Raw genomic sequence first — 27,906 nt, 5'->3', positions numbered from 1 at the left:
AGAATTACAAAGAAAACTGTTTCTCCTTTCTTTAGGTCATGACTGTTCAATTCGCTTGTGGAATCTTGAAAGCAAGACCTGCATCCAAGAATTTACTGCTCATCGCAAAAAATTTGATGAGTCCATTCATGATGTGGCATTCCACCCCTCCAAATGTTATATTGCCAGTGCAGGAGCAGATGCCCTGGCTAAAGTGTTTGTATGACAGAGTGCTTCCATTTCAAGTTTAGCTTTGTATATATTTAACCAGCTGCACAAAGGAGAAGAGGAGGGCATGAGTCTTCTTATCCTGCCCTATAATTCAGAGAATGTTTGTAAGTGTTTAGTTTTGCAGGGTGCTGTTTTCTAAATTGATGTATGTTCTGGTTTCTGTGAGCTCAGCTGGTGCTGAGAGCTTGGAAACTCTCAGTTTCAAATAGTTAAAAAAACAAAAGAAATGCTTTTATTTCAGAGAGTGTGAATTTTCGTCCAGGCAGGCCTTGGGTGAAACTAGGTCTATGTATTCTCTATTAATAAAATGGAGTACTAGAAAGAAGGGGTCTAATTGCATCAGGGAGTAGGGAAAGAGGGAAACTTCCTAAGATGCTTCTCATTGAGGAATCTTCATGTACTTAAAATTAAATCACCTGGAAAAAGTAACAGTTCACATGCTCAGTACTGTGTCATGAGAGGCACTCTGTCATCCCTTTGATATTAATAAAGTAGATCTTGTTCGGAGAGCAGTAGCAGATAGTTAATCTCGGCCACCTGGCTGCTAGCCTAAGATAAATGCAATTAAAGGAAAGCAAATTGCTAACATAAATTAAAATGCAGAAAACTTTTTGTTCCATCTTCTGTGTTATACAGTAAATATTTAGTTTGCAGAAAAATTTATATAATTTTTTAAAGAGTGTATTAGTGTGTGGCTAGTCCCAATTAACAACAGACTGAAGCAGTCTGTATATACTGTAGTAGCAGATTTAACTTATTCAGATTTATAATGTTGTTTATACTTGGAGATCTGGCACAAGAAATTATCACAAAGATTTCCAAAGAAGCTGTCCTGCACTTCAACTATCAAACATTCGTCTCCTCTTTCTGTTCCTGCTAAAAAGGGTATCATTCTGGGCATTAAGGAATATACTTACTGAAATACTTCTTTTGAAGATTAAACCTATACGTGATGTTTTCTATGAGTCTTACTAATGCAGTAGGTGGTAACTATATGAAGTTCCATCAGTTTGAGAGATTCTGCTACTTCTAGAAGTATTTCCCAGCTTCACCATTTCTGGAACTTTTTAACTTGTCCACTTCACTGGACGTGTTGTGCCATTGATTAAGTGACCTGAAGAATGAGTACTTCTTGTAATTTCTCAACAGATGTGCTATCTATTCAGAGCTTCTCTGTTGATTCGAATGGCAAATAACTTTTAATCTGATCTTTTAGGCTTTTTGCCTCTTCTTAAAGGAAGATGAGTGGGTTCTTTTCTATGTGTCATCATCAGAGTTGTTATTGCTCATAAGCCTGAAGTTGGTGTTTTCCTCTAATAAGAATGGAAAGCAGAACTTCTGCTGGAGATGGCTTCTGATGCTGATGTGAGTAGGAAAGAACCCAATGCAACTCTTCCACATACCAGCCTGAGGTTAAGACTGGAAACTGATAAATAAATCTTTACCTTTAAACTGACACTTCTATTTAAAAAGGAATCATTGAAAGATATCAACATAGGGTTTGACTGTATTTGAGTGGCATTTGGGGATGGGACCACATTTGAAGCTAATCTCAGAGTTTAAATCAACTATCTTATTTAGAATAAAAGGTTGACCTGTGCTGTTTGAGCCTGCAACATGTTATATTTACTGCTAAAATATCCTGGAATACCTTTTATTGCTCAGAATATTCAGATGTGTCACTTCATAATATTGATATGCAATATATTTCCATAGATAAGATTAGAACTTTTACCATGAAACAGATGACTACAAGAGTAATTCAGATTATTTAGTTTTTATAAAGTGTTTTGGTTATGATGGAGAGGGGGAAACTTGGCTGCAAAACTGAGCATTCAACTTTGTGATAGTTCTGTGTACCTGACTCATATTCCTTCTGTGTCATTATTTTATTTCTTTTTGAAGAGGAAATTACAAAGGTTTATTTGAAAAATTCTAAAAGTTATGTATATTATATATGTGTATATATATTGTAAACATGTATTAAATGTGTCTAGTAAGGGAAGACTCCATGGGTGCATTTTAATGTTTTAGTATTAAGAGTTCTCTTGAGTTTGTGTATACAAAGGATAATGGTGTGAGTATGAAATGAATGTTGTGCTTTTGCTTACACAATACAATATGTAGTTACAGTTGTTTAAATTGCTGTACATAAACCTAATAGGCCGGCATGCTTGTTTTTAAAGACTGTCGTTCTGATTACAGTTGGAATGTAAGAAATGGCTGTTCAAATGTGAATTGAAAGATGTTTCCTTCTCACTACTGAGCTCTTGCTCGAACTGAAGAGTGATTTTTATTTTTTTTTTTTAATAGCTGGCAATAGCTAGAGGATGAGGTGCCTTTAAAAACAAAACAAAACAAATGTAGCCTTACAAAGAGGTTGTGGAGTATATATATTTTTGTGCTGGTCTTCATAATTGATGTCAGTGTCTTTTTACTGTACTTGTTCACATACTTATAGGACTGCAGGGTATTGTGCATGAGCCTGTCAGATCTTCTGAACATCATCATAGGAGTTAGGGATAAAAAAAATATTTAGGTTATCTAGTCCATCTGCTTGCTAAAGCAGGGTTGTAGACTTGTGCGTTTTAGTATTATCTTGGCCAGTGAGGTTTTATATATGTTCTAAACAATTAGACTTCCTTTCAAAGATGGTTTCACTGATTACATCTCACTGACAAGAGGATTTACATGATGTTTAGTAGTTCTGGTTTGTAACTTCATGCCAGTATTCCAAGCCATATTTTGTGCCATTTTACTTACTCCTCATCACCTTTCTAATTTGGAACCTATGTGCACGCACTGATTCTAGCTGTGTATTTCCATTCTTTTCTACTTTATTCAAGCTATTTTTTAGTCTGTTCTTTTTACACAACTTTTTCTTGTTTTCAGCTTTTTAGCTCAGTTCTCCGTGTCTTGGTGCCCACAACACCATTCCACATGCATGATTTGTTGGACTTAGTCTGAAGGTCATCTGTTAAGTGTGGTTTTTGTTTGGTGGTTTTTTTCATCTGTAACACGATGCTTTGTGTAGGAACACCAAACTTTTGGTCTTCTGGCTAGTGTCTTGCAAACCCAAATTGTACTTTTTTTTATTTCTGACAACTGTTTTAAATAACTTTGAGCATTGTTACTTTTCATGTTTCTTCGTCACTTTCAGTATGTTGTTGTTATTCTTTTGCAGCTAGATACTTAATTCCTGTTTCAGGATTATCCTGGGTTTTATAAGCTTTGAAGTTCTGATCTCTGAGGGCACTAAATTTTTTTTTTCCTTTTATGTGCAGTTCTTCCTGGTTCAGCATAATTGGTAACTTTCATGAATGTGATACACACATCTACTGAAGATGTAAACAAAATTGGACCTAAGGCTTGTTCTTGAAAAAAACCACCAGTGTATGGCATTTTACCGTTACTATTTTTCCCATATCTAATCTACATGGCACTTTTTTTTAATGGTTAACTCATATAATTTTTTGTATATGTTAGCCTGTGCTACTGATTTTGGTTTTACTAACTACTTTAATGGGAGAATTTTCGATCCTTCCATATGTTGAAAATTGGTCCACTAGGTCTAAATAATCTCATTTTTATTTCTACTACTTCACTGTGCTGTTTACTTTCACGTGTTTGACTCGGTTACCAAAATGCTTGCACAAAATGATTTGGAGTAGCCTGGAAGAAGCTCTAGATATAATTATATTGTGGAAAACATTTTCTTTGCTCCTACAAAATCCTAGTGTCTGCATTTATTTTTGTGCCTCAAGGAGAAAACTTTTGACATACTTTTAAGAGAATCACCTGATGAATATTTTGGGATCTCATTCATCTTTATTTTGATAAAATATGTTCTTTAGCCAGAAGCCTGTAGAACTACATGCCATGTAATGTAGATTATTTTTTAGGCTGTATGTTTTCAAATAATGTTATGTTAAAGCAGTCCCATATGTAATGTGTTTGAATAAGTGTGTGACGTTCACCATACAGCTTTGTGATTAGGTCATACAACACCATTTTGCAGTTGTGAATTTAAAGTAACCAGAAACGTGTCCTTTTGAATAAATGCGTAAGAGATAAAAGACTTAGTTACACCACCTTTTTCAGTACACCTGTTCGACCACAGATGTGTCCCCTTTCCCCACCTCCTTCCTCATGTTGTAATAATGTAATTTTGGGGAGCAGCAATTTCCAAAACTGATGTGTCATTTGAGCAGTGGTTTATTGGCAGAAGTGTTAGTCCATCCCAAAGGAAACAAAAAATTAAAAAGCGGCCATAACCATCAGATAAGCAAGTTTTGGGGGTTTTTTGGTTTGCTGGGTTTTTTTTATGTTTTTTGAAATGCGTATTTGTTAGCATTTGCAGGCTGTGGTTTGGCAGGGTCTTTGCAGACTGTCCTAGGGAGCCTACTCGACACCTGTGTGAAATATCTAGTTAACCTAGCAAAACCTAGTAATGTGGGTTAAGGAAGAAAATGCAGCCATTGTGGTTGTCCCTCTGCCTATACAAGAGACTATAGCAGTGTTCTCCTTGGAGTCCTCTTTGCTGAAGCATCAGGTTTGCAATCTAACATGAGTAATTTTTGCAGCGTGAGAGTATCTGCAAATGAGATTATTTGTATTTTACTTTGGAGATCCATAGGCAGCAGTCATTTTAATTGTGTGCTGAACAGTGAGGGAAGCAGGGAAACTGTTTGCTGAACTCTGTAGGGGATGGACAGTAGGTTCAATGGCCAGAACCGATGTGACCTCCATGTGACGGGTGTCATCTTGGGAGAACTGGGCTGGGGAGCAGTGTGGAGTTTAGCCCAACGGTATCACAAAGGAAAACATGAAAATGTTAGAGTTGCTACTCTTTGTTTTGGACTACCCTGTTAGGAATGAAGAAATCAGAATATGATAGTAAACAACCTACATATGGTAAATTGATTTGTATAGGATGTTGCAGTCTCTGACATGATAATTTGAGTTTTCTTGGGCATCTGCTGTTGGGTAACATCGGAGGGATGCTCAGCGTAGCTATTAGTATTGAGTGACAGAAAGCAAAGACTTCCCTGGAAAAATTACTTGAATGTTTCAGGAAGCTCCCTTTTTCCATAAAGACATGAAGGCGTTGAGAATATTCTATCTAAGTCTGATAATGTATTTAATTGAAGAGGATTACAATAGGTGAACAGTCTTGACTTTCATAGTCAGTATCTATAAGCTTAGAGAGAAACAGCGTTGCTGAAACACGTGGCCTGTAATCTGTTAGTCAAAACCTCTGCAATGTTTCTACTGAGCAGCAGAGAAATGGATGAAAACCAGTGTTAATCCACCCAGTTATATAGGGGATGTTTTACAAGAAATAACCCATTTTGTAAAAGATAGCATTACATGCAACAGAGCAAATGAACAAACATCTGGAGAGTGGGGAGGGACCAGGATGACCTTTGTGTAAATAGTCCTTGCTCAGGCAAGTGCTCTTGTTCCGCTGGTGGGACTAATCCCAGGAGGGAGGATGGTGGAAAGTAAGACCTTTAAAATTATGTCTCTGCCTGTGCTAATGATCATAGCTGTTGTGCAGGTTTTCCGGCCTTTTGATATCTGTTTTTTTGTCTTCCCATGTAAATCTTCCTTTAGGCTATATTTTCTGAGAATCTTAAAATCCTGTCTGCAGTGAACTCTCGTTGCTCAAATTTCATAAAGGACTATTGATTTTCTCTTAGAGTGTTTTCTGAAGGGTGATGGGTTTTCAGCTTCATCTCCACTCCTCCCACCACCAAGAGGCTGATTTATACCTCCGTATTCCCAGTTCATTTAATTCTGCTGAGTTATCTCTTACCCCTCCTGCTGGCTTAATTTTGCTGCTCCCTAGTCTGTTGTGAAAACTTATGAAGTGTTGTATTGTTTGAGATGTTTCTGGGAATCTGAATTCCACTATAGGAGGTGTAAATCCAGTTGAACAGTACAATTTGTGAGTCTCAACTGGTTTGTTGTCAGGAGGAAGGTGCTGCTGGATGACAAAATCCAAAGTATGGCTGAACTAAAAAGGCATTTAATAGTAATATGTGCTTTTAGCCCAGCTATCTTTCCTGATTGAGTCTGGGTTGTGGTATTGTGCGTTTAAACTAGTTTTGCCCTGCTTGTGCTGCCAAGCCGTGGTGTGATCCTGAGAGAGCGCACCCACGTTTAGACCCTGTCTGCACCTGTGTTTTTCAAGCTGCTCAAAGCCTTGTGTTGACATGGCCTGCGAGCCCGGTCTACTTGCATTCCCTCAGTTTGAATTGCAGACTCCCAAAATTACTTCCTTGCTACTTCAAGAAACCCTTGGTCCTCACACCAGAGTATTAGACTGGGACGTTGAGAAAAGATGTATGCAGCTGGATTTGTACTATTCTGAAAGGGAAGGGATAACTTCTTGTTGCCAAGCCAAATATTTTCATTATTTTTTGATTACTTACTAAAAGCAGCCAAAAACATTGTATAAGGGATAAACGATGGACTTCAAGCTAATATTTTTCCATTAAGAATTTATTTTTTTATTCTTCCTGTCATCAAAATAGTGCTTTTTGACTGTAGCTTGTTTTCAGATGTATGGCTACTAGAATTATTTCCTTGCAATCAGACATTTACAACATGCATAGGTTTTGCAAACTGTCTCATATGTGTTAGCACTTTTTCTGGAATTGCAGGCTGAGCATGTTAGCTAGTAATTTCTTGTACCTTTATAGCCCAAGCAGACTGAAAGGTGGTCTTGTGCTATATTTTCCTTGAATCATACACCTGAAAAAGCTTGTAGAAGAAAAGACGTGATGAGAAGACTATTGTTGCTGTAAGATTTTTCTGTTGACATTTCGTCAGCATATCAACTACCTGCATTGTATTTCACATAAATATCTTTGGTTTCTCTTAAAAGAAACTGTCAGGTTAAAAAAAAAATAAATTCCAGACAAATTTATTTGCCTTATGGACTGTAGTTTGAAATATTTTTTTGGTTGTTTACATTAATATACTTTTTTTCCCCTCTATACAAGAATAACTATTGAACTTAGAGTTACCTGACAGTTCTCTTTTGGAGAAGATGCCACGGGTGATAACCACTTAAATGTTAGTAATTACTGTTTTGGGTCACTTCCATGACAGATAAGTGATATGAAAAGGCTACTATGACTGATATATAAACAACTAAAGGAAATTAAGACTCCCCTTCAAAATTATGCTGAGGTTATGAATTTGCACGCCCGTTTTTGAATGACTACTTTGAAACAATGTTGGGCTTCAAGTGTCTTGCAAAGTGGTGGATCCAGATGAGAAATAGCTACTTGTCGAGTAATAGTCTGCTTGTCAGTTTGTGTATGGCTCAGTACAAAGCTGTGTCAGAATTTCAGTACCACCAAATTACCTTTTTTTAAATGCTACTGTCGTACAAACGTGAATATTAATTTAAGTGAGAAGTTCTGTTTTCTAACTTGTGAAGAAAATAGTTTTCTTGGGAGTAAGGATCCATAGATTTCATGTGTTTCATTATTTCAGGAAGGTTTCTTAATCATGGGGTATGAGAAAAGGGGAAAAGTGATTTGTTCTCCAAAGATTTGATAAGCATTCATTATAAAAAGTACACATTTTTGCTTTAAATGAAAACGCTTCTTCAAACACTTCGTATTAAACTTCTTTATTAATATTCGATATTTTGAAATCCTGGATAAATATCTAAAAAGGCTAAGATAGGAAATTCAGAGGGAGATTATTTTGAAATACGCTAGTATATTTTTGAGCTTCTCAATCGCAGCCCTGAATTTTCTCTTTTTCACTGCAGTTCATATTTTGTGAAACTTCTTGGATAGGTTATATTTAAAGCTACGTTCACTTTCCTGAATAAGTCGAGTAAATATTTTGTCACTAAGATGATATAGATCTGCTTATGTTAGTGTGCCATTTGAAATGAGACCGCATCGAGGTAACCATGCAGGTATTTGTGTTGGTATGACAGTAGTGAAGTGGGGTAGCTCTGTAACGTACCTGCGTTCTGTGCTGAGCAAAACCACGTGGACTTCCAGAAATAAGCAATGGTTTTTAAGAGCAGCTTTATTTAATGTTACAGCAGCAAGTAAGTGTCATTTGTACCATATAATTATGTAAATTGGGTGCTAATAAATACTATTTTTCAACATTTTGTATTGTGTTCGTAATGCTGCGTTTTATCACGGGATATGTGGTCCTGGAGTGTACTAGGAGGGGGAAATGCGCTCAGACCAGAAAAAGTAGGACACGTGTTTGGAGGGGCGTGAGGTAACTTCATGGGAACTTCCTTTTGAACTGTGCAAAGTGTTGCCATTCAGAGTAGCGTCTCATTTCTTCTGTTCTCCATACGTCTTGGGTTTGTACTGCTCTGCCATCTTAGCGCCGCTGGCACCCTGCGTCCTTCCGTGCGCTTTGGCGCACAGTCCCCGCTATGTTCACGGTGGGAACAGATGCGCAGAGTGGGGACGGTGCCGTTGTGCAGGAGCTGGTCTGTCAGCGGAGCGGGAATCGCAGCGAGACACGGTGCACTTCCTCGGGTGAACGTTTGTTTAACAGAAAGATAAGCGTCTGGTTCTGCTCCTGGGGAGAGGATGAGGGAGAGCAAACCACACATCACAGATGGTAGTTGTGCTGCTACGGGAAAACGCTCAGAACGGCACAGTTGAGGGGGTGGTATGGGAACCTACACAGAACTGAGCAGAACAACTTGTTAGCGAGTCCTTCCTGTTTTTTCTAAGCTTGTAGGTGGGATAAGCAAAGTTCTCATCTCCTCTCCATGGTAGGTAAAAAACCCTTCTGATTTAGCCCTGCTCATCTTCCCTCCTCATGGGAAAGGAGGAATTGCTTTGTGAAATGGCAATACAATTGCATTCCCCCCAGCGTTTGACCTCCAGAGAGGGTCAGTAAAAGATTCCTGAGAGAGGAAGAAAGAAGGTTTCACGAACAACGTAGGAGTGACCCTCCCACATGGGAGGCCTTCCTCACGTCCTTATGGGTTTGCCTATGAACAAGACGTGTTCCCGTAATCATTTGGATGTGAGAAGAGTGAGCACATTCTCTTCGGCCATATGGTGAAGCTTTTAACTACCATTTCTCTTTGTGCTTAAAAAGAAGTCATCTCCATGAGTGAGTGTTGGAGTTTGTGAACTGCATTTTCAGAGTTTTTGTTAGAAATCTGAGAAGGGTTTAAACTGGAGTTAAGGAAAATAACACTTTCTTCTCTTGCCATTCAGTATGACTGGCAGCCGATCATGAGTGATGGTAGCTGATGCAGTGCTAAAAGCTGTGATACCCCCCAGTTTGTTTTTAACAAGGAAAAAAAAAGACTACTTTGAGGAATTTGAGGCACTTGGGCTTATAGATGTACACTTGCAATGTTTTCAATATGTAGGTGATTTAGGAAATGCAGGTTGCCTAGTACTGTCTAAGACTTCTCAAACTGAGACGAGAATGGAAATGAAAAGGGATCAAGTTGTCTCCATAATGTTGCTGATGGGCAGAGAAAAATCACTAGAAGAATGAGAGAGACAGAGAGTGACTTTGTTCAACCCTGCAGTAATTTAAGGTATGTATCCCACAGAATACTGACTTAGTGTTTGGTGTCTAGGTAGTATTTCTGATATTTACTGCTTGCTTTGACTTGCCATCTATCTTGATAGATAACGTGGATAACTTTCTGTGGAGTTTACAGGTAGGGTGTTAGATCTGCTAAGGATGTTTAGATTGCTGGTCCTGTCTGGATGCTTAGCCCCAGAGCTTTTCCTGGTTGGTGAGGCCTGCTGCACAGAGTGGCACAGTGACCACAGAGGTGCTGAGTGTCCCACCTCTGGACCAGCAAGGTAAGATACTGCTGGGAAATAGGGCTTTGAGTTACCACTCTCTGAAGAGATGGTTGAACTTTGAATTTGGTTGTTCACCTGGAATGCGAGTAGCTAAGGTGGGAGTTGAAGGCAAGAGGTGCTGCTATAGAGCTTCCCCAGGGCTTTCAGAACACGGACATCAGTATTTCCAGGTGGGTGTTCTGCATTGTGAGTGCTGAGCAGTGATAAGCCACCAGCCCATCTCCTGAAGGCAAAGATGCTTATTTCCTAGGGAGAGGGTGATCAAATAACCCCCTTCTGGCCTTGTATCCAGTGACTAGTTCAGACAGCTCCCAGCCTTGGCTGGCTGCCTGCCTACAGGTCCAACCCTTTGGTGGGCTTCTCTTTCCGATGCCTCAGCCAGATGGCAGGTTCTACCACACGGATTGAGGATCTAAAACTAAATGGCCCAGCATCAAGTGTCTGAATATCTAGATCCTCTTTTGATTCAGCCCTGTGTCGAGAAGGTGTGTGGAGAGTTCATTTATTTTTTTCAGCTACCAAAAGAAGTCTGGTTCCAAATAAGATGTGATCTTGCAGACTTGGGAGAGCGGGTATGATTTAGATGCCTTTCAGCCATTAAACTCTGCTTCAATAACGGATTCCTCTGATAGGTAATTTGGTGGTCCTTCCTCTGCTGCCTCACTCTTTGGCTTTTTTTTTTTTTTTTTTCAGCAGAGCATGTAAAAGGATGACATTGAAACACCTGGGGTTTTACCAGCCTTGCTAGGTCTGCCGTAGTCTAGTAATAACCTCAGCTGCATTTCAGAAACTAAAATGGCGTGGGCCATGTTTGGTGTTTAATTTTTAACCACATATAAGACGACATGTACTGCATATGCCTTTGGGACAATTTTATTGCAAAAGATATAGCAACTTGTGTTGATAAGCTCAAAACAGCTTGTATACGTTTCAGGAGGTGTTCTGCTGCTTTCTTCAAACAAATACACTCTTTCAAACATTTACGAAGATTTATACGTAAGTTACCTTGTTTTTTAATAAAACAGTATTTAGAGACTTTAGTAGATCGCAAGTATTTTGATTGCTGTGAAAGGTAAAGGTTAAGAGGAGTGTGTTCTGTGCTGATCCTCTTGCTTTTGTTAATGGAGGGGTGTATTCTTACAAGTTCAAGGCTTATGCTTAAGTTTTCAGTGTTTATGAATAGGACATCTAAGTTTAGATGGGAGTCGGATTAAACATTAAACTTACTTTTACGCTTTGAGATCCAAAAGTGTCAAGGTCATTCTGAGAAGCTATTAAAAATGCACATTGGCAACCGAGCTCCATAGTTGTTCTGTAAACTTAAGATAAACTGCTTAAACAACAAAAAACCCTGAAGTGCCCTTTATAAATGCTTGACACAGAAGATAGCTGGGCAACTTCACTGTGAAAGAGCATTTGAAAGCTCACTGTCATTGCTTGAAGTTTAAGCTTTCAAAAGAAATTTAAATGCATATCCTAAAGAACACGAGCGGCTCTAACTGTTCCTGATGTCTCGGCTCTCTGTGCTGTGCTTTCAGCAGAGCACAAGTGAAACACTGAGAAGTCTCTGCAGAGTACCAGTCTTCTGTGCTGCAAGAGTACAGCCAGTGTGGAAAAGAATATGCAGTGGTAAGCTGTTGCATTAAAAATTAAACCACATTATTAAGAGTAGCTAAATTTTAGACTTAGGCCTTTTTCTCAGCTAGCCCCAAATTAGACCCCAAGCAAATAGGCTTTCAGACAATAAATCTAGTGTCTGAACTGAAGTCCTCAGTAAGTTCAGGTTACGTGTTTGAGTTCTGTCCAGCCCATGTAGTGTCCCTTGTTGATGGAGAAAGATGCTTTCAACAGAACAGTAGCAAGGGAGGCAGGTCAGGAGATGGGGGGTACCAGGGGTTGCTCTGCTTCTACGTAACTCTCTATACTTAATGTTTACTTTTTTCCAAGCCAAGAGGCTATGGCTGTGGAAGCACAACAGCACATATTAGTGCTAAAATCTCTACATACAAAGATATTTCATGTCTTTGTTTTGGTTTTTTTTTTGGAAGCTGGCTGTGCCCTGCATCTTCTGTCTGGGTAGCATTATTGTACTGATGATGTTCAGTTAAAGCTGGAACTGGATGTTTCTTCTAAGAGGAAGATCTGAACCTTCCCTATGTAAAGCCGCTGTTTCATCCAGGATTGGTTTTGATGACCTCTTGAGAGGCCCCCAGCCTGGCTTGTGTTACTACACCAGGGAGACTACGCAGAATCTGGCGTTCTCACTAGTTTGCATTGTGCTTACTTAATTGGTAATCTTTGAGCTACTTCAGTCATATTTCCAAACATAACGATTTAAGATTGTGCTCCTTTTGTTGACAGAAAGAATTCTTCCTTATGGCAATTTACTTCAATTAACATTTTTGTATGAATAATAAGCATTCTGGGTCATAGTTATTAAAACTATAAATGCTATTAAATAAAGCCTAGTTTGCGAGTAAGATGTGAGATTTGAGTTTTAATTTCTTCCCGCTTCCTGTTAGTTCCACAAGCCTGACGCAATGTGGCTTTGATTGCCATAAGGTGCGTGAACACACATGTTTTTATTGGCTCTGAAACTCCGTCCCTTTCCTCCGATAGCTTTGCTTAATGAATGTGTTTTCTTAAATCGTGCTGGATGGAAACCTAACCAGCAACTGCTGCTTCCTAATTAAAGTGCCATTCTTTCGACCTTCTTAATATGTCACTCCTCATCTACTGACTAGTTATACGACTAGTTCTTTGCTTAAGAAAACAACCATGTGTTTTGAATAATCCAGGGCTGTAGTAGGTTCATTTTGAAATCAGTCCATGAAACAGAAGTCAATCCCAAATTTGGGAGAGAGTGCCTGTAAATGCTTGAAATGCTGCTTTTCCCAGTGTACAATACAGAACATCAGATTGATTCCCTCTTAAATCCTGTAAATGGTACTTGAATAGCTTTCCTCGCACTAGAGACTGCTGTAAGCTGTTCTGAGCTGTGGTTTAACGATAGAGCAATGATGAATCTCAAATGCTTTTCCAATTGCGAGCAACTTAAACTCACAATTTTCCTCCAAGAGTGTCCTCTGTCCCGGCAGCTCTCCTGCAGCCCTTGAGATGCACAAGAGCAGAGCAGGAGAGCTTGGGGGACAAGACACTTCTCAAAATCAAATATTAATGGAGTGCTGTAGGAGACTAGATTCCAGTTCCTGCACGTTGGCTGCTTTGTGGATTTGGGGCTTTATTGAGGTTGACAAACGGTTGTAGGGTCCCATAGCTTGACTCTTTCCTCTTGCTTGCTTTCCAGTCCCTGGGTTTAGATAAATCTCAATGCTTAAATTTACACTAGCTGAAGCTTAACTTGCTGGCAAGACAGCTGTATGGAGAGAGCGCCTGCTTTTGAGAAGGTACGCAAATTTGAGTTCTGTTTCTCCCAAAAAAGTGTCTGATATTTCAGCCCTGACCTGGATGTCATCTGGTGGGCAGTGACACACAGAGGTGCTTCTGCCACACGAGCTGAGCAGCGCAGCTGTTCCCTGAAGGGACCTGGCCACTTCAGGAAGCAGGTGGTACATTTTAAGGAGCTTGTGTGTGCCCAAAGGTGGGAATCAGACACGCTGGGGCTCTATACTGGAAGCAGGTTTTCAAACACCTCCAGTTATTTCCTCCATGTTTACTGCCTCTTTTCACTATCCATCCACATCAGAGTTTCTGAAGCCTGCAAGGGAAGAAAAGAATAGTAATCAACTGTCTACACAGAGCGTTATCATGCATAGGGACAGAGCTGCAATCAGCCTCACTGACTGAAAAGCGCCAGAGAAAAACACCTCCAGTATTTCTTGAACTGAGGGCTGGCGTTACTCCTGTGGCACTTGGCGTGCCTTCAGCACAGTGCCCAAGGGTCCTGCCTTGCTCGCATCCATCAGTTCCGTGGCTGGGAATTAAATTCTGTGCAAATGTTTTGGATGAGCTGATTAACAAAGCGGTAGAGGTTGTCAAATTCATCCACGAAGAAGGAATGCTCGTTATCAGGGTCCGTTGCGATGGCTTCCAGTTCATCTTGGGCTGCCCAGGCAACTCCAACTGAGTAAGCTATAACTCCTGGAAAGAAACCCAGAGTTTAAAATGAACATAAAAGTTGTCATTGCATTAAATTTGCTTTAAGACCAATACTGCAAACATAGTTGCCAGGCCACAAAAACGTGGGCAGTGAGTTGCAGTGTGCTCTCTGTATGAAAAAGGCATTTTTAAATTGGCGGAAAGGCCTCGTTTCTGCTTTGGAAGTACCTTTTGCCAACAGCAACAAAGTTGAAACAATAGTAAAGCTTCTGCGCTGAGTCTGAACAACAAACTCCTGAACAACAAGTTCTTGCTCCAATGCAAATGTCTTAAAATTGTGTTGGAAGATGTATCACTATCCTGACTGGAAAACCAAAGGAGGCTTTCAGGTGTTACTAATGCAGCAGAAATCCCCTGATATTTCCTAGGCATAGCTGCATTTTGCTAGATTTATGTGATTTTTTTTTTGTCTTTTTTTTTTTTTTCAAGTTCCTAATTCAGATTTTAAACAGATGCTGGTCTTGTTAGAGCTTAATGAGACCCCAGGGTGAGGTGCTACTCTTCCTTCATAAAGTCTCATCCAGCACCTTCAAATTGTAGCAAACTGTGTTTCTCTGGCCTGGATAAATGCTGAGGCATGTAGGGAGAGCAGGTAGCGACAAGAGAGCTTACCGTTTTGGTGAGCTGCCATGGCCGGCACCCTGACGTCGTCGTAAGACCTGCCATCTGTAATGAGGATCATGATCTTTCTTTTGTTGGGTTTGGATTTGCTGAACAGCTGCTCTGAGGCATAGCTGATGGCTGCTCCCGTGCTGGTCCCACCGCTCCAGTAACTGATCCTTTTGATAGCGCTCAGCACATCCTGCTTCGTGCTGTACTTGTCGAAGCTGAACTCGAGCCTTTGCTCATAGGTGTACTGAACCGCTCCGATGCGGGTGTCGGTGTCCGAAATCTCGAACTCCTTGCTGATGTTGGCTACAAACTGGAGGACTGTGCGGAAGTTGCTGGTGCCGACGCTGCTGGAGCCATCGATGACGAAACCGATGTCGGCTGAATTGAGGCACGTCTTGCTGCAAACCAGTCGGTCAGTGTCACAGACCCGCTTCACCAAGGGCTGGACCACCTTGTGTAGGCTGAACCAGCTGGGCACGTTGATGGAATAGAAACCGTTTGTCCTGCACACAGCCTGCAAGGCAACACAGGGACGAATGCAATGGAAATTCAGTCTGCCTGTTTCAGCTGGAATATGTAGCTAAATTGCAAATACAGGCTCCCGGAAAGAGCAGTGCTGGAGTCTAAAGCGGCCTCTCCTCCAGTCACCATCTGCTTCCCTGGGAAATGATGTCGATGTAACATCACAGATACTTGTGTAAAGAGACAGTTTTTCCTGCCTTTTTTTTTTTTTTTTTAAAGCTGTGGGATGGAGCTGATATTATAGTAGCGAAAGAAATGTAATAAGCAAGTTTGCCACCTGTCAAGTTCTTTTAGATGAGTTACATTGTCTGCAGAAAAAGCACCTGAGCCACAGAGCTGCTGTTAGCATGGCTCCAGTGGGCATTATGGGAGTCTGTGTTTGCCAGGTGGCAACTTCAGCTCCCATCGTTCAGGGCTACAAGGAAAGTTTTGCCTGCTGACAAACCCTACTCCTTGAACGGAAACCTGGTGCTGAAGTTGCGTTATCCTTGGCTCGTATCCTTCTAAGCAGGAAAAAAAACTAGGCAATTTTGATGAAAATGCAAAAAGTAAGGATTTCTAGTTGTGCTGGTTCTGCCAAATAGTATAAAAATCCTTAATTTTAACAACTGAATACCTGTGAGAAGCAAATCTGCAGGAGGCTTCTATAGGGTTAGTGGGAGTCAGGTGAATGTGGATGGGAAGTGGGGCTGGCACAGAAGAGGGAGCAGGAGAAGTCAAGCGTAGGGCATGAGGTAGTGGTGGGGACAGACTGGATCAGTTTGTCCTTGGCTTTAACACCTTTTAAAGCTTTTTAACACTAGTGCCTCAGGTCTCTAGGTAAGAATATTTTGTGAAGCCAGGCTTTATCTATCAACTTTGCATGTGTGTGTCTGAGTGTTTTAAAAGACCAAGGCGCTGTTTTCTTGGTGCCTGGTCTTGACTTGCGTAAAGCCTAACACCTCCAAGCAAGTTACAGTTCTCACCAGTTTGGGCTCCTCACCATGTCCTGCTCTCATTTGCTCTTACTATCTTGCTCTTATTTTAGTGTTACGATGCAGCAGTATCAAGTCACTGTTCCCTCTTTACCCTCTGATTCTGAGCCCACTCTATTGCCACTTCTGCCATGTCCCTGGCAGGTTTGCAGAGACTCACTGCCAACACTGCTAGGGACTCACTGCCCTTTTAAAAACACTAAACTCAAATGAGACTGCAATCAAGTTAAGTGCTGATGGACACGTCGCAGCTCTCTGGGGCAGACATGGCTCACGTGAGAATCTGTTTTCGGAAAATACTGGATAACTTGACCTTGTGTTCTGAGCCCAGCCTGGTCTGCCCCTTGGTAGATAACTCCTGCCGTAACTGGGTGCCAGCTTGCCCTGAAGCCCTGTTGAGCAGGCAGCTACTGTTAGTGCAAATCGTACAAATCATTTAAGGCTTGTGTTCTCTTTTTTTGCTGCACACAGCAGGGATTTACTCTTTTTTTCTAAGAGGTACCATGAAGTCCGTAGCAGCGGAAACAAATAACAGAAAACTAACCCCCATCAGATCAACAGTGGAAACAAAATGTTCTGAGTTATCCTGTATAGCTGAACAACTGGGATGTGCCTGTGTTGAGAGTGTCCCAAAATCTGTATGTATGGGACCTGTTTGTAAATGCGACACTGACGTTACATTGACAGGTCTCCTCCCTAGGTGGGAGATGCACAGCAGGACGCTTGTGGAAAGCTCAGGATACAATTGTGCTTTGTCACACTACTGTATATTTGGAGAATCTCTCATCTCAGTACCACTGCAAGTTTGTGCCAACGTTTAGTCAGTAAAAAGCCGTTTGCTCTGTGATGCACTTCAAACCAGGACTTAACTGACTTCATCCCTGTTCTGACTTCAGCAGTGCTGCCTGGCTTTTCATACAGGAAACCTCAAGACAGTATAAGCAGGACAAGAAATAAGCATAAGCGGTAAGAAGGAAAGAGAAGTGCCCTGAATGAAACAGCTTGGAAAATGTCCTCAGAGCCAAGCTCCTGGCCAGAGCCCAGCCCAGTAAGTACCTTGTCCACAAAGTTTGGTTCGATAATGTTCTGCTTCTCACTTTCAGCAGCTGCTTCAATAGTGACAAAGAAAATGTTGATCCCTGATTCTCTGGCCAGCCTGGAGGCCTCCTCCACTTGGTCCGTTGGCCACCCATCCACCATCACTACAACCACATTGGGTGCTCCACCTCGATTTCCATTAGCATCCGAAAAGAAGTTTTTGTTAACAAATGAAAGTGCCTTCCCTGGAATGAAAGAGGAGATGAGGATGAGTTACAGGTCTGGAAGCGCTCTGCCTGATAATATCTCACAAAATGGTAAGCAGAGGGCTGATTCAAGTGTTGGAGCCCTGCTGAGAGGTGGGGAAAGCAGTTTCTGTGGCTTGTTTGAGCAAGAAGGGAGGTTGCTGCTGGTGCCTCCTGAGCCCTCCTGGGCTGAACCCTATCTGCCCTCTCCCTGTGCCCCAGAGGGGCAGGGGGTGACAAACTGGATTAGCAAGGATCCCCAATAAGTCAGTGGGACCTGCCCACGAGGAGAAAGATAAATCCTTTCTACTCGTGACAGACTCTCAGTGCCCTGGATCAATGCAGGCAGGTCATGGTGGCAGCAGTACCACGCTGCCAGCCCTGCCCTAGTGCTGAGCACCGTTTCGTCACAGCCTTCGTACCCAGTGAGGAGGTGTGGGCTTACTACAGCCCAGGCTCTGGAGCCCTCCCTAAGCTGAGGATGTGCAAGCAGCCCTACCACCTACCAACGTTGGAAAGTCCACCTTTCTGTGGGATTTTCTCAATGGCACTTCTTAGGTCCTTGGAGTTGGCATAAGTTTTTAAATTAAATTCTGTGGAAGGGTCATCGCTAAAAGAAGAAATGAGAACAATTGTCAGGCTTTTGCTTCACATGCAACAATACCAAAGCTGTAGGACCAGTCTATGCTACCTGGCTCCTGAGTGCAAGCTGAAGTGAGACCTTTAGCAAGCGTCAGCTGCAGAGCTGCAGCTGCTGGAGTGTGCAGTCGTGCCCTGTGGCAATGGGAGTAGCTGCATGAGAAGCTCTTACCCATACTGAACAATGCCCATCAGAGGACCAGCACTGCCAATGCCAAGGGCTTGAGCCACATTACCAAGGAACCGCTTCTGGAGCTGAAAGCGGCGTTTACCGATACTCCAGCTCCCATCCATCAAGAAGGACAAATCAACCTTGCAATCTGAGGAGAGACACAGAAACACAGGAAATATTTTTGTTCCTTTCTAATAGAAGTGCTTTTTGTGAGGAGTGAAGACCTATAAAGTCTGCACCCAGTGACTTGTCCTGCTGTGCAAGCTCTACCAAAAAGCCTTTGACATAGACGAGTCACAGCTGTGGACTCAGGTCTGTCCTGCTCGTTGGTAAACATGGTCCTTTGCATGGTTTGCTCCTGTACAACATCCAAGCCCAGCTGGGTGACAAAATGGCGGGAGGCTGTCCCCAGGGGTCAGCCTGAGAGCACCGTGTTTGGGGGCTAGGGAGGAGAGGTCAGCCGCACAGGAGCTAGCTTGTATCCTGTGCCCTCAGAGCCACGGCTTGGGCTTGACCAGCTTTGTTCACAGCCCAGAGGTGGTGAGAGTTTGTAAAGCCAGATGTGACTGACGGATTTTGCTGTCTGGCCACTTGCAGAATGCAAGGTACAGAGATTTCCTTGGTTATGCTTTTTGTGGACTCGATTGGTATAATGTAACAGGAACAGTTCTTCACATACTGTGTTAATGCTGCTTGGAAGGGAGGGAAGATCCACTCAGTTCCCTAAACGTGTGATGCCTGTGATGTGCCTCGGGGCAAAGGACATCATGGAGTCTCTTCAAGGAGCTGCTAATGGTAGTCCTGGCAACATGGCGCTTCTGAATGAGAAGCGTTTGGCAGCTTCCTTCTGGGCTGGATCTAACGTGAGGGATAATGATTTTGTTTGGTGTGTTCAGACTGAGCAGGGGCTCTTTTCACATGTAGCCATAGGGCTTGTACCTGTGTGCACGCAGCAGCAGCACACCATTGTGTGTTGCCTCTCTGGGCTGAAAGCAATATTCTAGAAAAAGCTACGCCTGCACCCAAACAAACTCTTCTCTCTAATTACACGGATGAACCTGATCTTTGCGCTGTTGCGAATGCTGTCTTCATCACTGCCAGTCTGCTTTACGTCTTTGCAAGTTAGTGGTGAAACATTCATCAGTTGGACTGCAACCAGGAGCGTGATCAAAATTTGGCTTAACTAGAGCGCTAATTAACATTTTCCCCCTCTGGCGTCCCGGTCATCCCCATCTCTTGATTTCCCTCTGATGATGCCTCCTACCAATCAGACTGTCCAAAATAGTGCGTTTTAATCATTAGGTAGCCAGAAGGCTACAAAGCGCCGATTGTTCTTACTGGCTTATGCAACTGCCTCCCATCTCATTACCTTCAATTTTTTCTCCCGTAGCTGTCTGTTTTTCTAGTTTTAATAATGCTGAATTATAGAAGCGTGACTGAGAACCATGTTCATTCACAGCGTATCATGAGGCAAGGCCGGGAACCCACAACAAATAATACCTCAATTAACGGCCAAGTTTTCCTGAACTTCCTGTCCTTCAAAGGGAGCTACACCATGCGGGGCTATACGTGGAAAGTGGGGAGTTTGTTAGCCTGCAGGGTCTAGGCATGCAAAGATTTACATACACTTATAGTCAGACTGAATTTCTGGGGAGGATTCAGACAGCAGGAGTATTTCAGTGCTGGGACATTAGTGGGACTCTGCAAAAGCACAGGCTAAAGATGCTGTGGAGGGAGCTGAGCACTTTGTGATTTGCAGGGAGGCAAGATCTGAATTACGCCTTTTATGGTCCTAGAGGGATGAGAGTTTTGATTCTGGTGTGCCTTATCTCAGTTCAACTGCTGGGAACAGCTGCACTTGCCTGTGTCTCTGCTACACTGAGCTAGCTCTGCTTTCCTGCAGTGAGATTGGGTCTGTAGGACAGATCCTTCCTCTTTCTTCTTTCCCTTATTTCTGTATTGGTTTTAGGTGTATTTGACATCTTAGGAGAAAAAAATACTTTTAAGCCTTAGGAGGAACACCTGCGAACATACAGACATTTGGTTCAGTAGTTAATGTAAAGAGTCCTTGAACTGCCTATTCTGTGAGAGACGGCATTCAGCTGCTGGAGGATGGGCAAGAGAGGACTCGGGTGCTGGTGGGAGGGTGAAGCCCCCTCTCCAGGGCGGCCTCCCATGAGGAGGCGGCAGATGACCCCATCTCTCCACTCAGAGCTTGCTTGCTCTTTCTCCTTCTGGGCCCTATCTAAAGATGAGTTAATGGGCAAATCTGCCTTCATTATAAAGTGCTGTAGAAGATTTCCTTTTCAGAGCAGGGGACCGTAAATCTCCATACCCGGACTGGGAGATCCTTGATGCATCCCTCTGCATCCCCTTTTTTCCTTACTGCAGCAAGTGCCAGGTCCCTTTCTCAGGTGGTTTCCTTCCTTCCCACCCACTACTGCGGGAAGGGTGCCTGCGCCCAGCACAGCCGCGGGAGCCTGCTCTGGTAAGCAGGGCTCGCTCATCTAATCCCATCCACAACACGTTGGTTTGCCGTCCTCCACCATCGAAGTCCTCGAGCAAAGCTCTGCGCCCCAGGAATGTGGAACTGATGCTGCCTGGGAAGAGGCAGTGGTGAGCAGCCACCATCTCCCTGCCCAGGTAAGCTAAGTCTTGGCTGTTATTTCCTTCCTCGTAGAAGCAAAAAACCAACTATGTGTATGAGAGGGGTTGGCAAAGAGCACTTGCTGTTCCTCTGCAAAGGAAAAATGTGTTCCTCGAGTTTCTTAGGCATTCTTGAAAACTTATCTTTTGCTATTTAGTTTGAATACATTCTAGCAGTATGTAATTAATGAAATGGCATTGCTTAATTATGAAATTAATTCTGATATACGTACTTGGGTTCCCCTGCGAGATGGACTCCAGTGGCTTTGGATTCAATTCTTCCTTTGAACTGAAGCCTAGAGAGAGGAAGGAAAAAGCTTAGTCAGTGTGTGCTCGGTGGCTGCCCTTGCCCTGGAAGGAAGCAGGCAATGAGGCAGCTGCTGTGCTCCCCTCAGCCTGAGGATTGATATGGGAGAGAAAAGAGGATGGGGAGCACATCCTTTGAGCTTACCTTTTTCCACCTACATTGCTTCTAGGATAGAATAAGACAGGAGGCATTTCTAGAAGTGCCACCAAAATCTCTCCAAGCACCAACTTTGACTCCCCTTTGTGAGTCAGTCCCCTCATTGCAAGAACTTGAGAGCAGTGTGCACAAGTAGAGGGTTCCATGGTGGCCATGGTGCGGGATGGTGACCTCTCAGCACTTTGCCCCTGAGAGAACCAGTGCTGCCACCCCACTGGCTCACTGTGCTTCAGCCGTGCTTTACAACGAGCTGTGCAACATCCGAAGCAAAGGAGCGACAATTATAGCAGGTTGCTTTTCTGTCTGGAGAGGAAGGCACGGTCAGCAACTCACCCTATTGTGTTACAACTGGGGAAGCAATGCAAGCCATGGCTCCTCAGGTGTTCCTAGGGGACTGGGTTATTTTGGAAAGCACAAAAGAAACAGGGTAAATGGTGGCAGAGAGCTACAGTTAAGTCATGGGAAACAGTCTCACAGGTCACTAATGGATTTTAGCTGAGGCCTCAAGTAGGATATTTGCATGGTAGCAGCCTTGGGAACAGGAGTTTAACGTCCTTGCAAGATGCACTGACTCACAGGCCATCATCAGTCTGATGTCAGAAGGTTTGAAAATGCTGAACTTCACTCACGACTTGAATGCGTGGTGAGAGTCTCCTACAGTACAGCATCTCCCTTTCGAGCAAGGGCAGAAAGCTGTTTCTTTTCACTACAGCATGACAAGATTAAGGCGATAATCCTCCAGAGAGATAGCAATGATTAAAAAAGCCCAAAACAAAACTCTCATCAAGGAAGCAGTTGGTCAAAGGAACAGCAGAACGGCTTATTATTTTTGTAAACTGCATATTATTTTTTATAAAATAAGGAGGAAGGCTTCCTTAAATATTCAACAAATAAATTGAGGATCAAGAATACAGACTTCTGAGAGAGACAGTAAAAAGGTAACATTAGAAAGCGTGAGCTTAATACAGTAAAAAGTTGAGAAATGACTAGGTGCTGCAGAGTTTGTCTCTCCACAGCAGCCAGCCACCAGCATGCCAAGCATGACAGCATCAGTGTATGTAAAGAGAGTGGGTGGCAAAGGGGCATCAGGGAAGGTCATCTGTGAAATATGACAGGTACTGTAACCGCTCTGAGCACATGTACTGCCTCAGTTCTTTTCTGAAGATATTAATGACCAAGCCATAACAATGCAGAAAACAGCCAAGAAAATGGGGGGAAATACCAGCTTCAACTCCCTCCATCACCACTCCTATTGCCATTCCAGCTGCATCGAATTATCCACCCCTCAGAAGAGGTAAATACAACTGCTTTGAGTCCTTCCACCTGCATGGTGAAAGCTGCGTGTGATTTTGGGTCAGGGGCCAAGTTTGTATGAAGTCTGAGTGTGCAGTGCCGAACATAAAGCTGACCTGATCTGCTGCTGTCTGATGCCCATGGGGAGGCTATAGCCCACCGCAACATCCTTGTGGGACAGAAAGGTTGCTTTGGCTTCTCATTTTTAAATTCAGCTGCCAGTGAAGAAAGTTTCTACTGCAGGGACAGAACAGAGCTGCAAACAGCAGCACCATATGATTGCCCTTCTGCTTTGCTCGTCCCTGGGCATTCCACTGTTGCCTGTCACTAGAGAGAGGACACTAAGCTCCCTGGAGCACTGGGCTTGTCTTGTATGGGAGCTCACATGGTCATGTGTGAATGAAATACGTAAAGGGCACAAAGATCAACCTTACTTTGTTTGTAGCAAGAGCTAGTGATTTCTCTGTGTGTTTTCTTTCCGAATGTCCCTGGCTGTGACCAGCCAGGTGAGGATAGCCCCAGGGCCGGTGTCGCTCCTGCCGCTGCCCTGCCGTGCCTGCAGCCCCGCACAGCCTCCTGGTGCTCCTACCCGAGCTTTGGAGCAGGCGCTTTCTGGACAGGGCGTAGAATCTCTCCACCTGTCCCAATTCTGGCCCTTGTGCCAGAAATGCCTCACCCCCACGGTTAGCAAAGATGATCCTCTCCCAACAGAGCAGGCTGGCCCCATCGGAAAGCGGGTTGGCGAGCCAGGCTCCAGCTGGCTTTGTCCCTCCCAGCTGGAGCTGTTGTCCAGCACGTTGCTGGCTTGTGCCTCTTGTCTCGCACCTCCTCTGCACACCTGGGATGGGCTCCCCGACAGGAGCAGGGGAGAGGGCTCTGGCAGAGCGCGCCTGCCCGCGGGAAGCCCATTTGGATGGGGAAAGCTGAGTGGGGGCAGGCGGAGCGGTGGTGCCGGAGCAGTGCTGCCTGAGGCTGGGCACTGTCTCCTGTCTGAAGAAAAGTGACATTTTTGGAACAGGGGTGACACAAAAGAGCTCTGTCTGGTGACATCTGTGGCAGCAAACGTTTCTGACCCGTCTCAGGCTGGACAGTCGTGCTGCTGGGGACCGAATCTGCCTTTGGCCCGAGGAAGGGCACGAGGCGAATCTCACACAGGTGCAGCCATGACTCCTGGGACATGAACCCTCTGCCTGGTGAGGTGCTGTTGGCCGTGGGTGGCTGAGGAGTGTTTTCACTGAAAATACTTGATGGGAGCGAAGCCCCCCCCGGCTGCAGGCATGGCGAGGCAGGAGCGGGACCTGGAGAGGCACTGGTGGCAGGAGGTGCAGCAGCAGCGGCACAGGGAGGGGGAATGGGACAGGGTTAGAGGAGGAGTGTGAATTTTGGGCTTAGGCTGGTGTGTGTCTGTGGCAGCTCCTTGGATAAGTGCTAAGGGGGGCAGTTCAGCAGCCAGGCAAAGTAAAGCAAAGTGGTGGGAGCTGCAGGAGGGCACTCTGAACGAAGAGGCCACAGGGCCAAGTGTTTCTGCAGGCTGAGGCTGGGCTGAGCGCAGGTGACCGGCAACCCTGCAGCTCCACCAGCAGCCATGGCCTCTCAAACCCAGGAGAAGACAAGCTCGCCCATATGATTTGGCAATGCCCCCTCTCTGCCCGTGCTTTTCCTGCATGTGAATGCCTGTAGACACAGCCCCATGGACACTTTCAGGTAGTGCAAACCAGCCCCACCATCCAAAGGCAGAGCCTTCCTCTCACCAGGCACCATCCCCCCTGCTTCTGCCCTGCCACCAGCCCCTGTGCCTGCCCAGTGTTGATGGGACACAAGAAGAAGGGGGAAAGTGTAGAGTTAAAACCAGGAGGAAAGAAAAGGTTAATGATGGGCTGGACCTATTCCCTGATGCAGGTCGCCCTCTGGCCACGAAGGTGCCCACCTGGGCAGAGGGTGGCTGGATGGCTCTTTTGGCTGGCAGTGCTGGCTTATGGCAGTTTTATCTGAATCAGAAGTTATGGTCGACATGAGAGAGAGAGACAAAGGAAGCAATGACTTAGACCCGTACATAGTCTCTTTGTCAACAACATGGATGAGGGTGATTTTTTTTTTTTTAATTTTTCTTTAAAACCTGAAATAGTCGACAGCTTGCCTTCCTAACCATGCATGTTTCAGTACAGGCTTTAATTACATGGGCACATAATGGTTCCTCAGTAATAGACCAAAGCCACGCTTCATCCTGCAGTCTGCATACCTCACATGTGCCAGCTTGGTATCCCATATGTGCAGTTCCCCCCACTTGCCTTATTTGCGGAACAGAAAGTAGGTGGATTTAACACCGTATTGAAATTAGATATTAACATGTAAAATTTATTTTAGCAACTAAATTGTATAGAGAAGCTAATTCATAGTTATCTGCCTCATGCATTGATCTGCATCCTATAAAATCCATATTCCTTACCCAAGCATACAGCTGACATTAGCTTTGTTGATATGGAAAACCCAAGCGTAGGCAATACAGCAGTTTTCATTTTTATTTGCCAGTGCAATTACCAGTTCTTGAAGGTTGTAGGTCAGCTGGCTGATTTGTGCTTAGTGTAACAATAAGGTCACCCACCAAATAATCTTCCCCAACTAATTGGGAAGGTGGTCAGTCTCTATGGGCTTTCCTGTTCTGCCAGTCCAATTTAATGTTGTTATTGCCATGGGAATTTCAACTTGCTGCATGGGCAGTCTACTCCATGCTAATTAAAGTTCCCTTCACTGATTGTCACAGCTGTCCATGCTGATTAAACTTTCCATTCATTTAAGTAAGACAGCAGTAACTACATGCATGCCAGAAACCATTCCTTTGAAGTGACAATCTGAATTCATCAGACTTTATCACACTAGTCTACACAGGCACTTCAGTTGCTGAGAAATTGTTAATACAACATCCCTTCCCCCATGGTATTTGATGCAATCTGTCATTTTCTGCCTCAAAATACCCTTCTGCACCCCTGGCCCTAGTGCTGTAGCTTTTTCTAAATAAGCACACTGGAGGCTTAAGCTACAGTAGATAGAAACGCTTCCTCTCTCTGGCTCAGATGGCTGCTGCTGCTGGAGAAGGCAGATCTGTTCATGCTTGGGACAAGGCAAAATTTGATGGTGGCTGCTGACACTGAATTTGCAAGCTACTGCATATGGGCTATGCTGCTCATCACAGCCAGTGCAAGGATTAGTCATGCCTCAGCTTTGAAGTAAACTGAGTGTTCAAGGAAATGGTCTTTACGATAGCCACCATCACAGGGCTCTGCAGCAACAAAACCAGTGATGGAAAAGACATCTTATACTGGATGGCCCAGCCCCTTGTAAGAGTACCCTGTCATGAATTCGCCTTTAGTTTGTGTTATCTGCTTTAAATGTTCCTGAGGAAAGGGATTCCTTAAATATTGAACACATACAATCTGCAGTTGATAACTGCTCCTGATTTTGTGCAAGTCTTGGTCTTGTTGCTACTTGATCCTGCTACAAATGTAGGGTTTTTTCTTTTCCTTTCACTCACCAGGTAATGATAAAAAGTGTTGTCATCTCCATGTTGTCAGTTTTTAAGGCTAAAATGTTGGAAAATTTCAGTGATGCTTATTATTCTTTATGTTCAGCTTAAACCTTCCATTTCTTCTCTGATTGTCTTTCCTAAGTACATTGACATCAGAATAATCTTCACTGATTGCAGCTCTAGACAGCGATCCCAACTGTGGCATTCCCAAAATACCTTCTTATTTACAAATGGATTGCAGTAGCTAGAACCCCTTTCCTGCAAGGTAGCTGCCAACTCTTTGAAAGCTCATCTGTTCTGCTCCTACTTTAGGCAGGAAGTCGAGACTGATGCAAGCACAGAATAATTTTAACTACTAAGATGTAAACTACATACCTCATTTATAATTTTAAATACTGTAATTACTCCTTAAAATGAGATTGTTATCAGCAGTGTCATGGGCCTGATGAATAGAGTTAGCTTCCCTCATGTGATGGAAACCAATTATTCCCAGACTAGTTACTGGATACTTAAATATTTACCTGTGTTAAAAAGGCTCAGTCCAGGTTTCCACGAGTCTGTTTCCATTGCTTTCACACATGAAAGAGAAGAAAAATTATTACTGAAAATAATGGAATTACTAGAGATTACAAAGCTCTGACTCAATTTAGAAAGGTCAATTCGAGCAGTCAATTATCATTAACAACTAGGACCTAAGGAAATCGGTAAACCTGGAAACCTTTATGCGCACAGTTCAAGCCATATTTAGAAGCTTCATATCACTGCCTCCAGAGCGCTAATCTTTTTTATGATTTTAAAAACACCTCTTTAGATCTGTTTTGGTCTTGCTCCTCTAAATTGCATTAATACTGAGGCAAGTATACTGATTTCAGTATACTTTGGCTTGGCTTGGACTTTTTTTTTTTTTTCTCCACTGCCAATTTGCAAGTACCTCTCATCTGTGGATTCTTCTGTCTCCTCAACCCATCCAAACACAAAGAAATTATCTATGTTTTGCTTGCAGCCTATCAGGCATGGAACACTTTATCAAAATTGCTGCTTTCATAAATAAACCCCAAAGTGTCTGTGTTTTTGGAGCCTACTGAAGAGGTTTCTAAAAAAACGATGTTTTGCTCTGGGTTACAGCCAGATGAAAGCCCTTGCAGCTGACTAGTACAAGAACAGTACCGAGGAGTACTGGTGGGATCCTTTGCCCCTGACAGTCTGTCTCCAGGTTTGTTCAGAGCAGTTTTCAAAGACATGTATCTCAGACCTACTGTATCCATACTGCCTCTCGCACCTGAGTTTCCTTATCTAGACTGGCAGCTGGTTTACTCTTGACTAGAGCCAGTGAGTGAACCACAATGCAGGTTTGGAAAAACTCATGGGCTTGCCAGTGTCCTCCAGTGTAGTGAGAGCACTGACCTTGCCCTTAGGTTGCCATCCCAGCAAGGAGCTATCAGTTTGTCTTTGGGAAATAGACTTGTTGCATGAGACAGATGGCTGAATAAGATGTGTGGTCTCCCTTGGGGTAGGAGGAACCTTGTCATGTTTCATTCCTAAGGTGATGTTTCCAGATCCTTTTTCCTCCTTATGTTGAGCACTGCTTAGATCCTCTGTGAAGAATCCAAA

At 43.4% G+C, this 27,906-nt stretch overlaps 2 protein-coding genes across 5 annotated transcripts in view; one reads left to right on the top strand and one right to left on the bottom strand.

Annotated features, from left to right (window-relative positions):
* The window catches only part of STRN (striatin), a 73,157-nt gene extending 68,105 nt beyond the window's left edge, over positions 1 to 5,052 (top strand). For both annotated transcript variants that reach the window (XM_086631623.1, XM_086631622.1), the window contains one exon: positions 36 to 5,052. In XM_086631623.1, the coding sequence (XP_086487749.1) occupies positions 36 to 205 (170 nt within the window). In that variant the 3' untranslated portion in view covers positions 206 to 5,052. The remainder of the gene's footprint in view (positions 1 to 35) is intronic.
* An 8,919-nt stretch (positions 5,053 to 13,971) lies between these two features.
* VIT (vitrin) overlaps positions 13,972 to 27,906 on the bottom strand; it is a 42,311-nt gene continuing 28,376 nt past the window's right edge. For all 3 annotated transcript variants that reach the window (XM_086628089.1, XM_009978003.2, XM_086628096.1), the window contains exons 12-18: positions 26,817 to 26,864; positions 21,250 to 21,312; positions 18,371 to 18,518; positions 18,066 to 18,169; positions 17,333 to 17,559; positions 14,781 to 15,294; positions 13,972 to 14,150 (exon numbers count right to left, since the gene is read on the bottom strand). In XM_086628089.1, coding sequence (XP_086484215.1) covers positions 13,972 to 14,150; positions 14,781 to 15,294; positions 17,333 to 17,559; positions 18,066 to 18,169; positions 18,371 to 18,518; positions 21,250 to 21,312; positions 26,817 to 26,864 — 1,283 coding nt within the window. The remainder of the gene's footprint in view (positions 14,151 to 14,780; positions 15,295 to 17,332; positions 17,560 to 18,065; positions 18,170 to 18,370; positions 18,519 to 21,249; positions 21,313 to 26,816; positions 26,865 to 27,906) is intronic.

Source organism: Tauraco erythrolophus, chromosome 2, assembly GCF_009769465.1.
Source record: "Tauraco erythrolophus isolate bTauEry1 chromosome 2, bTauEry1.pri, whole genome shotgun sequence".
Lineage (NCBI taxonomy): Eukaryota > Metazoa > Chordata > Aves > Musophagiformes > Musophagidae > Tauraco > Tauraco erythrolophus.
The sequence above is the reverse complement of the archived record's forward strand: the minus strand, read 5'-3'. Positions and strand labels throughout refer to the sequence as shown.